General features: G+C 43.0%; 1 protein-coding gene across 1 annotated transcript in view; it reads left to right on the top strand.

The window, feature by feature from the left end:
- Positions 1–12,836, top strand: part of LOC121855279 (orexin receptor type 1-like) — a 76,632-nt gene that overhangs the window by 46,734 nt on the left and 17,062 nt on the right. The window contains exons 3-4 of the mRNA XM_042350161.1: positions 6,678–6,772; positions 10,452–10,613. Of these exons, the coding sequence (XP_042206095.1) occupies positions 6,678–6,772; positions 10,452–10,613 (257 nt within the window). The remainder of the gene's footprint in view (positions 1–6,677; positions 6,773–10,451; positions 10,614–12,836) is intronic.

Below are 12,836 nucleotides of genomic sequence, written 5' to 3'. Positions count from 1 at the left end.
TCAATTAATCTTATAACTTTATCACCGAACAAAGATATAACGAATCAAGAGAAAGATCTATAAAGTTGGTGATAGAATTGTAACTCCCACCTGCCCGCTGAGGCCTTTCCATCCCCCCCCCCCAGACGCCGCCCTTCAGGTAATGGTTAAAGGTTAGGTTAAGTTAGGTTAGGTTAGGTTAGGTTCTGGTTAGGTTAGGTTAGGTTCTGGTTAGGTTAGGTTAGATTAGGTTATGGTTAGGTTAGGTTAGGTTCTGGTTAGGTTAGGTTAGATTAGGTTATGGTTACGTTAGGTTAGATTAGGTTATGGTTAGGTTAGGTTCTGGTTAGGTTAGGTTACTCAATACATATCTAACGTTCTCCTCCCCTACCGCGTTAACCCGCCATGACAACTTTAGGCACCAGGGCGGCTGCTAATGTGCTCACAGATATACATCTTTATCCCAACCAGCTTCCCTCCATCAGCTCCAGGACACAGCGACTTAATTTATGCAAAACCTTGGATGCGCTTCTCCTGCACCGCCTGGAGAGCTGACGACTCTTCCCCCAGAGGAAAGACTCGACATTCGTAATGGAAATACTTGTCTAATTTTAATGTTGGTTTTCTGTGGGAGGAAATTTAAGGTATTTTCTTTTCTTTTCTTTTCTATCTATCTATCTATCTATCTATCTATCTATCTATCTATCTATCTATCTATCTTTCAATCTATCTATCTATCTATCTATCTATCTATCTATCTATCTATCTATCTATCTATCTATCAATTTACATTCATCGGGTCATTGATCATATGAACAAGTATGTGCGTTTCTTTTCTTTCAAGTAACAATAAAGTAGAAACCAAACGTGGGCAGAGTTTGATTCACGATGGAGGTTTGTGTACACTGATGACGAGACTAAGAATAATCAACTTAAATATTTTGTGGATTTGGTTTTTTCCGGAAATTTGCGACGAGTTTTTAAGAAAAGGTTCGTGACTGGTGTTAAAATTTGGTCCTTCCCCACAAAAAAAAAAATATTTGACAATTTTCCGACTACCTTGTTAGTGCTCGAGTGAGTTCCTGTGCTGGCATCATTTGACCTGGTCGCTCCTCCACATCATTTCTCTTGTTCACAGTGAGAAAACTATGTGCAGTGAGACATCGTGGTAAAAAATGTAACTTAGTTTTTTTCACAACAGAACAAACCTTCCCGGAGTATGGCTACACTCTTGGTCACACAGAAGGTTAACGCACAGAAAGCTTTAATATTGAGGGAAACAATAATCCATAGCGTTATTAACAGATGCGTTAGTGACATGTTTCGGACGAGAATAAAGACAAGTTTCTCCTAAGTTACATCGTCTCACTGTAATTGTCATCATCCAATATTAAATTCCTAACGAGGCTGAACCCTGAGGGGGGTGAAGGTGATGACTAATGCATCTTTTCAGGTCAATACTTTTTCCCAGGCGACAAGTCTATCATTGGGATGTAAAATTTTAATCTTCTGTCACGAAATAAATCATTCTAGTTAAGTTATTTATTACTATCTTATTAATAGAGGCTAAGGGTGTGGAGTACAGTAGTTCCCACAAGACATGTACTGTACGGTGCACAGTCGACAGTGGTTAGAGGCAACAAAAGTGTCCCCGGGCTGAAGACTCTTGAGTTTACAAAGACCGTCTGAGAAAACTGATAACCAACCAACAGTGTTACAGCTGGTTGTGTAATAGACTGTTTGAACCCTCTCGGTGGGCTGTTACGGGTCACACTGTTGTAACAAAAAAAAAAGACCCCAAAACCCTTTCCCAAAAAGCCCCCAAATAAACTCGCAATACTCATGGTACGTTAAACACATAATAACATGAACCGCCGCATTCATCTGAAAAAAGTTTACATGTTGCACAGAAATAAATTCAAAACTCTTACCTTCAATTGAAATATACATTAAATTTAAGATAAATGGAAAAATACATAGGAACATATTCTTCCTCTGAAAATAAAATTTGCATGTCATACATTGAAATGCATATGTATGTTATGTGCACCAGAAAAAAAGAACATTGCATTTGTGTTGCAATGTAAAGACATGAACTTTAAATTCCTCTAAAATAAACTTAACATTTTCTGGTGAACAAGCATACGGCCTATACAAATGCACTTCATCTGTAACTGAAAAAAAACATAGCATTTATATTGTAGTAAAACACATGAACCTTACCTCCATCTGAAACACAAACACTACAGAAATTCTAAGTGTTAGTTATACTATTACTTAAACCAAGACACTGTAACCTAACCTAACCTAACCTAACCTAACCTTAAAGCTATCATCGCTACAGCCTTGATTTATCTCAGTACCTGACATTACCACCGCGAGGTTTCCGGTACTGAACGGTCAGCAGTGTTAGTAAGATGCATGCAAGAAAAAATATACTCTAAACTCTGCTCCCGGATAAAGCAAGGCTCAGTATTATAACCCATCACAACTACGATGATACCGGTGTGTTTACTCGTTAAATATCTGTTATTTTTAACTTGAAAGTTCAAAACTGAAAACTGCAAGACCTATTATAATGATACCTAACACCTTTAAAACCAACACAATGTTTACTTACCTTGTACTGATGTCTCGACCTGTAAAGACATAAACCAGTGTTAGATACAAACAGTTATTGACACTCTTAAATAAAACTCCTGTGAAAATATATATTATACTACTGTCACAATAAAAGAAATCAATAAGGACTAAAGTAAATTACTTACTAAAGGCAATTACTTACTCCTAGTGAACTGTCTCCAGAACTAAGCAATAAGAACTCAGTTGTAATGAGAGGGAGGAGGGAGGAGGGTGGGTGGGGAGGGGGGGGGGTATCATATCCACACAACCACCCTTCTACAGTAGTGGTATATCCAGAGTTTTCTCCAGTGGATAAGATAGAAAGATTTATCCCAAAAAATATTCAATAATCTCCCCCATTTTTTTTTTACAGGGTACAACTAGAAATATCTGCATCCAAAACTGTTCCTATCACACACAATACAACATACAGATAATAATGAAGGTATTAAGGTGACGTATATCATAAAACAACCAAACGATGATAATGATATAAGTTAAAGGTTCAGGATATTCAAGACACAGAGTCACACAAAACATCTTTTCAATAGTGAGTTGTAGACATATGGAACAGCTGATTGGTGTCGGACCTCCAAACGTGTTGACAATTTTGAAGGTAATAAAGACCAGACAGGTAATTGGACCGACCATTACAAACTTCTATTGTAAATACTTGTAGTAAAGCCACTTGGTTTTTAGGGCTGGTATTCCTTTGTGCTACCTGGTGATGCATTGTTCTGCCCGGGATTATAATATGTACTATGTTTTACGTTCTGGGGCTGTTGAAATGTTTATGTTAACTCAATATTTATGACGTTAAACACAAGTGAAGAGATAAACACTTATGGGTGAAAACAAAGATCAACGTCCAGTTCCCAGAAAGCATTGCTTGTTTTTTCCAATAAATCTGTCAAAGGCAAGAGGACTGGGACACGTGTCAGCCCCCCCCCCCCCACCCCCCACACACACGCGCCTCATTTCTTCATGTTTACACGACTGTTGTAACGTTGACCACTATCACAATCTCCTAGACTAGAATATCCCTGAACTCTCGCGTGCCAAGCCTGAGTGAGAGGAGAGTCCAGCAGTGCTCACTTACATTACACAGTGGACAAGGGTAAGAAAAAGGCTACCAGAAAATTGCCTTGTCTACTAAAAGAAAATTACATCACCTAAGAGGAAAATCTTTGGACTTGGGAGAGACTCAGTGGCTGTTGAGTCTTCGAGTGTGGTGAAAGGCGACATAAATATAAATAGCGATTACGAAGGCGTCCAGAAGTGAAGGTGTAGCTTGACGGAACAACGGAACAACGGAACCACGGAACAACAGAACAACGGAACAACGGAACAACGAAACCACGGAACAATGGAACCACGGAACAACGGAACAACGGAACAACGGAACAACGGAACCACGGAACAACGGAACAATGGAAAAATGGAATCACAACATAAAACTAACGACCCAAGCCATTTTAGGGAGCACAGATCCTTTATATTCAGCAAAAACAATAAAAAATAAAAAATATTCCACTTCATCAAGAGAGAATGAACCTTATACCAACACAGTGTCAAACGGGGCTCCAGTGATATACCCTCAAAGGAGTTCCTAGAATACCCTGAAGGACCTAACGATCTTTAAACCAAGGGATAATGACCCTTAACTTGGGCTCTACAAACTCTGAACTCGGGAATAACGTATGAAAATCAGGTGATAAAGTAGCGTATTAACCCTCAAGTAATGGTGTAATTTTCCTCCATTTACTGTTAACATTGAGTTTTATTATGTACTTTTCTCCTTTCCCAAATATGAAGGAGGTGAGGGAGAAAGAGAGAGATAAGAGGAGAGGAGACTTAGAAGAGAGAGAGACAGAGAGAAATAAGGAGATACTCAGTTTCATATATGTCACACAATCTTGAAAACAATGAAAACAAATTCACTCACAATACGTATTATATCTCACATACTAAGACTCACATACAGAGAGCCACACTCACACACCATCAATCACACACAGACAACCACTTGCGCACACCACCATCAATCACACACAGACAACCACTTGCACACACCACAGGAAATCCCCCACAACCACGAAAGTTTTCCCACGTGTGTATTCTGCATCTCAAGGCCTCAATTCCTATGCCCTTCATCTTATACACACATTTGCTCTTATTCATGTCATTGTATGGGCGGGGGCGTGGGCGGGGGCGTGGGTGTGGGAGTGGGTGGGGGAGTGGGTGGGGGGAATAGGTGTGGGGGGTAAATTTAAGTGGGTGAGAGTCTCGGGTAAGTGGGCGTGGGAGTGGGCAGAAAGTGGGTGGGGGAAGTGTGGGCGTAGGAGTGGGCAGAAGTGGGCGGTGGGCAAGAGTGGGCAGGGAGTGGGTGAAGTGAGGGCTGGTGGTTGGGTTTTATCTATATATGAGAGCATTGACTCGTGTTTATCTGTCCTCCACCAAAACATTGAAAATAAACAGTGAAAAAAAAATTAAAATTAGGAAAATAGGAGAAATAAAAAGGAGTTGTGGGAGAATATACATATAGAATGAAAGGGGAGGTGAGAAAATAGAGTAAATATGGGAATGAGAAGAGATGAAGGAAAGGGAGATGGAGACAGATGGATGTATTGTGATGTTGAATATGGGTTTTGTCCAGTGATAAAGACTTGTACACGAGCACACACACACACACACACACACACACACACACACACACACGCACACTTACACAGCGAAAAATAATGAGAATGCATTCTCGGTTGACCTACTGAATAGCCTCTCGTGTTTCCCAAGTTCCTCATATTCATAGCAAAATAACCACCAGCCCTGTGCGACCACCTGTGTGTGTGTGTGTGTGTGTGTGTGTGTGTGTGTGTGTGTGTGTGCGTGTGTGTGTGTGCAGTATATATCTCTTATGGGGTAAACTTTGGCTATACATTTCCCAATCTATTATTATCGTCTGCACTTCCTCCCACACTTATTTACCTTCCTTACTTCTCACCCAATTACCCACCTTTACTGCTTCCCTCTTTTCTATCTCCCTCCCTTCCCTCCCCTCCCTCCCTTCCTTCCCTCCCTCCCTTCCCTCCCGCCCTACCAGGTTACCTCCTCACCTTCCCTCTCCATACAGGTGCACGTTTCATCAGGTTAAGTGTAGAGACTTCACTAATATTCCTTCTGAAGTACCTCGTTTAGGTGTGGAACATGTGGTATTAAGTAGTGGCATGGAAGCATACTGTAAGTTACTGTGGTGGTAGTTACCTAAGCTAACAACATGGCTATTTCCATTTTGCCTACCTGGCGTCATACAGCGCCTTGTTATTACGAAAAGAAATCGGAATCATTGTATGAACTGCAATTTCATCTTGGCAAACAACTTCCAACCTACAATTGCGAATGACGTCACACACTTATAATACTCCTCGATTATTTATAGAAATATAATTTAACTTTCGGGGAGGAATATTTGGTCGTTTTTGATCTATAAGAGAAGTGGTAAGCACACTAAATAGGAAGACGGGTGCCTGAGAATCCAACCTGAAACGTCGACTTTAATTACTTATGTGAAAGTGTATTTATCAAGGCCACTTAAGCTAAGAGAGATAAATGGAAGCTAAAATGACACCAAAACAGCTAACGGAGATAAATGGAAGACAAAATGAGACCAAAACTGCATTCAGACTTTACGGGTTCTTAATCCCAGTTACAAAAGGGTAAAAAAAAAATACTAAGCTTTAAGAGTCTGGAGTCTTGGTGACCTCAATCGCTGCTGTTGACGTAAAATATGAGAACATTTCAACCCGAGATCGGTAGGAAGACTCCGACCCACGCATCTCTTGTCAGCTCCAGGAAATTTCAGATATTGGAACCGTGTTTTACTGTGTGTTTGAGCGTCCTTGTTACCAGACTTACCCAACCTGATACGACTTATTTTATATCTTATTTACATTAATTTCCTTATTTCATGCGAGAGAGAGAGAGTCAACAGTTTTGAATATGTAGAAACAGATATCACTGACGGCTCATATATCATTATTATATTATTATTATTAACGTGCAATTGTGTATCATTACAGGGGTTGTTCGGGAAGCAGTTTGAAGGTGTCGGCATCTGTACAGTCAACCTGGGAGACGATATAGACGAGTATATCCGTGGCCTGTTTATTGCCCTGTGAGTATACCTCTGATCTCATTGTGTTGTTGAGTAAACCCAGTAGCCTTGTCGTGTGTGTGTGTGTGTGTGTGTGTGTGTGTGTGTGTGTGTGTGTGTGTGGGTGTGTGTGTGTGTGTTTGCAAAAATATACAGGAAACAAGACTAGTGATTCATATAATATGCAGATCCAATCACGGAAGCGCTTGAATTTTTTTCGAGGTTCTGTTTCCTAATGACACACCTGCCTGGAGGCCTGCAGGTACACAGCAGGAGAGATGTACTGTGCAGGTGAGACAAACACACTAATATAAACGAGTTACAGAACTTTACCTCCAATGAATCAAAATAAATCATCAACTTTTGTCTGTCAACTGAAATCGATTGTAATTGAAATTCTCGAATAAATATTTTTGTAATTGTTTATTGACATCAAATATATACAAGAGACTCACTAGGGTAATGGATCAATGTCCAGTTTAAAGAGACGGCGACAGAGAGACAGCGTCAGAATTAACTAGACAGACAGAGAAATACAAAGACTCTGTGTTAAAAAATATAAAACAGCTCATCTGACAGGTAATACAGGATGGCGATATTGAAACCTGTATATAAGCCTTAGTCCGCTGGCACATGTTGTTTAGTTTCGTCACTTGTGAACTTTATGCATACAAATTCAATGACAACAATAAATATCAGTATCTCTCTGGAAGGCATCAAAGGCTGGGATACCAAACAGTTAAAAGAAAGAAACACGAGAGATGAAGTGATCAGTCAGAGATGTGTATTATGATCTGATGTGACACTAAAAAAAAAAATATGTGAGGACTATACTACCTGTGTGACCTGACCTAAGTCTTACGGGGTCAAATGGGGTCAAATATATTCCCTTTTATTCTCATATGGAAGCATCATATGAGACCCACACGAGGAAAGCAAAACAATATTCAGAAGAGTTTTAAAAAGCGAATAATTTAGAATAAGAGAACTGTGAAGCGAAAGTAAAAAGGGTGGAAGGATTTTATTTTGTGTGTTTAATGGTGTGAGGTTAGGTGTGCCCGATGATGATGATGATGATGATGATGATGATGATGATGATGATGATGATGATGATGATTAGAATAAATTAAAAAAAAAATGATTAAATTATTTATCCTGGAACACATGAAAGGATAGACAGTACTTAGCATTAGTAGTTTGTAACGCCAGAGAGAGAGATTAAAGAAAATTTAATGGAGATAGAAGAGACGAGGAGAGAAGGTAGAAAGACACAATGTGATTAGATAGAAAGAGAGAACACAGAGCAGAGAACAGAGAACAGAGAACAGATAAGAGAGGAATGAACGCTTTAACCTCTTCAATACGGTGGGTGGGTCTCTCTCTCTCTCTCTCTCTAAAATCATCTGCTTCCTCATCTCACATATATTAATTTGTTATAAAACGAATTCCTAAGCCACGAATATCTTGGCTCAGAACAACACAAATATCAGAGGAAACAAACAAAAAGACTTTGGAATCTATTTTGTGACTGCAGATCTTCCTGTTGTAATCTAAATTGGTCTAGTGACGATGTCTTAGTGAGGCTAATGACGATGTGTATTTTGTAAGAGATTTATAAACCCACAACATACCTGCAGTGCCTCAGTGGGTTAGGTTAGGTTAGGTTAGGTTAGGTTAGGTTAGGTTAGGTTAGGTTCATCTGTTGGTATGCCGAGAGGGAAAGTACGTCACACTAGAGCCGCATATTCTAAGTGTTATATACATACATCTTCAGGATCTTGTGAAAGTGGATTGTAAAGGACTGAAGATCTGTTAGGGGCGGTGCGGATACAGTACACTGACTAACTACTAAAACCTTCGGCGTATAAGGAGGCAGCGTGGCCCATACTACTGTACGTTCAATAGCCTTCATCACCTGTGTAATTTAGTACCCATTCACAGGTGGGTATAGATTGGTGACCCTTAATACCCCGCCAGTGATGGAGACAAGACTCCCCCTACACTGCCACTCCCCCTACACTACCACTCCCCACACTACTTCCACACTACTTCCCTACACTACCATCCCCCACCCCCACTCCCTACCCTCCCCACACAACCACCCCCACCCTCCCCTACACTACCCTCCCCACCTCCCCTACTACCACTCCCCTACCCACTCCCCACTACCCTCCCCCCCCTCCCCTCCCTCCCTCCTACCCTCCCCCTCCCCCCCCTACCCTCCCCCCTCCCCTACCCCTCCCCACACCACTCCCCTACACTACCACTCCCCCCTACACTACCTCCCCACACCACCACCCCACACTACCTCCCCCACCTCCCCACCCTCCCCCCCCACTCCCTACCACTTCCCTACCACTTCCCTCCCCTACACTACCCTCCCCCTACACTGCCCTCCCCTACACTGCCACCCCTACCCCCCCTACCACCACCCCCCCCTACACTACCCTTCCCACACCACCACCCCCTACCTACCACTCCCCACACTCCACCTACACCACCCTCCCCTACACCACCACTTCCCCACACTACCACTCCCCACACCCACTCCCACCCCCACACTACCCTCCCCTACACTACCACTCCCCACTACCCTCCCCACACTACCCTCCCCCACACTACCACCCCCCTACACCTACCCTCCCCCACACCACCCCCACTTCCACCTACCACCCCTACACTACCACTCCCCTACCTCCCCCCCTACTACCACTCCCCTCCCCTACCACTCCCCTACTACCACTCCCCACTACCACTCCCTACTACCCTCTACACTACCACTTCCCCTACACACCCTACACTCAAAATTCAGGAACATGTGGCAAAACTAATAAGTGAGGTAAGGCGAATATGGCTGTCAAAACCTCGATTTATAAACGTCGGTTCTCTTACATAACAAGAAAAAAATTGGAAAAATATAATACATGTTAACAAAAACTGTTGTGGTATTTACATTAGGGTGGAGGGAAGTCATACAACAGCTACAAGATACAAATATATATTGCTCCAGCTGGAAGGTAAGTCAACTTTTGCAAGAATAATATTTTCGTTTACATATTGCAAAGAATTTCAAAACTTTGTAATATGTATGTTAATATTTGAAAGAACTATGTAATGTTGTGAATTTATCCAGTGGGCAAACCTCACATTTAAATATGAACACGTCTTAATAATACGACTACTACTACTACTACTACTACTACTACTACTACTAATAATAATAATAATAATAATAATAATAATAATAATAATAATAATAATAATAATAATAATAATAATAATAAAATAACTTCCTCCAACACAGTCAACATTACTCTGGCTTTCATTCAGACTGTCCCAAGGTCCAGGAATTTTAGGATTATGAACGTTGTAAAGTCGAGTCTCTGGAGGGAAAATAATATATATACGCGGCAATAATTATGAGGTGCAACTTATGTGACCTTCCATACCGCGGCACTCACACCTTGCATCACTCCACACCTTGCGTCACCCCACAACCTGCGTTACTTTCATACCCTGCGTCACTCCACACCTTGCGTCACCCCACACCCTGCGTCACTTTCATACCCTGTGTCACTCCATACCTTGCGTCACCCTAAACATGAGTCTACAATACGTGTTTGTATGTGTGGGTGGAGGAGGTGGGTGTGGTACTGTGGGTGGAGGAGTTACGCCCTCTTAACACTCCTCTCCACCCCAGGTACGCTCTGCCGCTGGCCTTGGTGACCTTCCTACACGTGAGGATCAGCGGAGAACTGAAGTGCAGAGAGGCACCCGTCAGCCTGGCCATGTTAGACTCCACATCCAGAGGCTCCCAGCAGGACGTGTGGAGCCTCCATGATAACTCTAGGCCCTCCTCCAGGTAGGTCGTCCTCAACACTAGGTCATCCTTCAGGTAGGTCCTCAATACTAGGTCATCCTTCAGGTAGGTCCTCAACACCAGGTCATCCTTCAGGTAGGTCCTCAACACCAGGTCATCCTTCAGGTAGGTCCTCAACACTAGGTCATCCTTCAGGTCGTCCTCAACACCAGGTCATCCTTCAGGTAGGTCCTCAACACTAGGTCATCCTTCAGGCAGGTCCTCAACACTAGGTCATCCTTCAAGCAGGTCCTCAACACCAGGTCATCCTTCAGGTAGGTCATCCTCAACTCAGTTCATCTACCAAGTACGCCATACACAACCCAAGTCATCCTTCAGGTATATAACCCTCAACACAGGTCATCCTCCAAGTATATATACTGTATATACAACATATCCCCAGGCACCGTGCTCACTGCCCCCAAGACGTCGATCACAATACAAAGGTAAGATTCTCATCGTCCTCTAAAACAGATAAAAACTCCACCATTAAAGACACTGAGGATCACACACTCCAACCTCTCAGTGTGCACCAGACAACACTCTCATGCTCAGTGGAGAGGAATTTCAACTCATTTGGTCTCTAAGGAATAAATCACAGCTAGAATGGTGGATAGAACTTTGCTTAGACTAATCTCACATTTACGTCCCCATCATACCCAACCTAACAGCAACTAACTTACCCAACCTAACCCAACCTAACAGCAACCTAACCAACCTATCCAATAACTAGCAACCTAACTTAACCCAACCTAACCCAACCCAACCTATCCTAACCTAGCCCAGCCTAACCTAACCTGAAAGCTTCCTCCCTACCATGAAGAGAAATTTAGTGATTTACTGGAATAAGAAATTTGGTAAGAGGAACACAAGTTAAGAGGGTAGAAGTAGAGGGTGGTAGAGGAAGAGGTAAGAGGTAAGTGGTAAGAGGTAAGTGGTAAGAGGTAAGAGGTAAGAGTGAGTGGTAGGTGAGGTGGTAGAGGTAAGGGGTAAGTGGAGGAGTAAGGAGTGTGGTAGAGGTAAGAGGTGAGGTGGTAGAGGTAAGATGGGTGGTAAGTGGGGAGGTGAGGTGGTAGGTGGAGGTGAAGTGGTGAGCGGTGGGGGTGGGAGGTGGAAGGTGAGGTGGGGAGGTGGAGGTGGGGTGGAGGTGGAGTGGATAGGAGTGGAGGTGGATTGAGGTGAAGTGGTGGGTGGTGGGAGTGGATGGAGAGGTGGAGGTGGAAGTAGAAGATGGTGAGGGAGAGTGGTAAGAGGTAAGAGGTGGAGGTGAGGTGGGTGGTGATGAGTGTGAGGTGGAGGTGAGAGGTGAGGTGGAGGTGGAGGTGGGGTGAGGTGGGGTAGGGTGGAGGTGAGGTGGTGAGAGGTGGGTGGTGGAGGTGGAGGTGAGTGGTAGGTGGGGTGGAGGTGGGGAGAGGTGGGTAAGTGGTGGGGGTGTGGTGGTGGAGGTAAGAGGCCGAAGAGTCTGAGAATATCTAGTCATTATTCATACAACAGACGTCTCAATTTGTTACCAATGAATATGTGAAATACTTTAGGAAGACTAAGAGATGCTGTCGAGTAAGACCGAGTAAGACCTTCACCCGAGTAGGACCTTAACCCGAGGAAGACCTTGACCCGAGGAAGATCTAGACCCAAGTAAAAACCTTGACTCGAGTAAGACCTTGACCCGAGTAACACCTTGAGAAAGTTCCTTACAGACACCCCACCAAAGACACTAAGTAACCCCTCCCCAGGTCCTTCTCTCCCTGACAAAGTCCTTCTCTCCCTGCCAAAGTCCTTCCATCCCTGCCAAAGTCCTTCTCTCCCTGCCAAAATCTTTCTTTCCGTCAAAATCCTCCCTGCCAAAGTCCTTCTCTCCCTGCCAAAGGTAAGTTAAGACCATCGTCCAGGTACACTATCCACTTGTTACTGAAGGTATTGACACATTAACGTCCTGTGAAGCACCTGTGTTAGGGAGGCAGGTGATGTTGAGTTGTGGACGACGGGGTTGTGAGAGCAGGTAGGCTTTACTGTCTGTCTGTCGTCTCTTTCTGTCTGTATATTTCTTTCTGTCTGTTTTGTGTTGTTGTCTGTCTGTCTGTGTCTGTCTACCTGTCTTGCGTTGATGTATGTCTGTGTCTATCTCTTTATCTGTCTGTTTCTCTGTCTCTATCTGTCTCTATGTTTGTTGGGATGTTCGTCTATCTAACTATCTCTACCTTTCTGTCTCTGTCTCTCTGTCCGCCC

Source organism: Homarus americanus, unplaced genomic scaffold (assembly GCF_018991925.1).
Source record: "Homarus americanus isolate GMGI-L3 unplaced genomic scaffold, GMGI_Hamer_2.0 scaffold42405, whole genome shotgun sequence".
Lineage (NCBI taxonomy): Eukaryota > Metazoa > Arthropoda > Malacostraca > Decapoda > Nephropidae > Homarus > Homarus americanus.
This window is presented reverse-complemented; position numbering and strand designations above follow the sequence as displayed.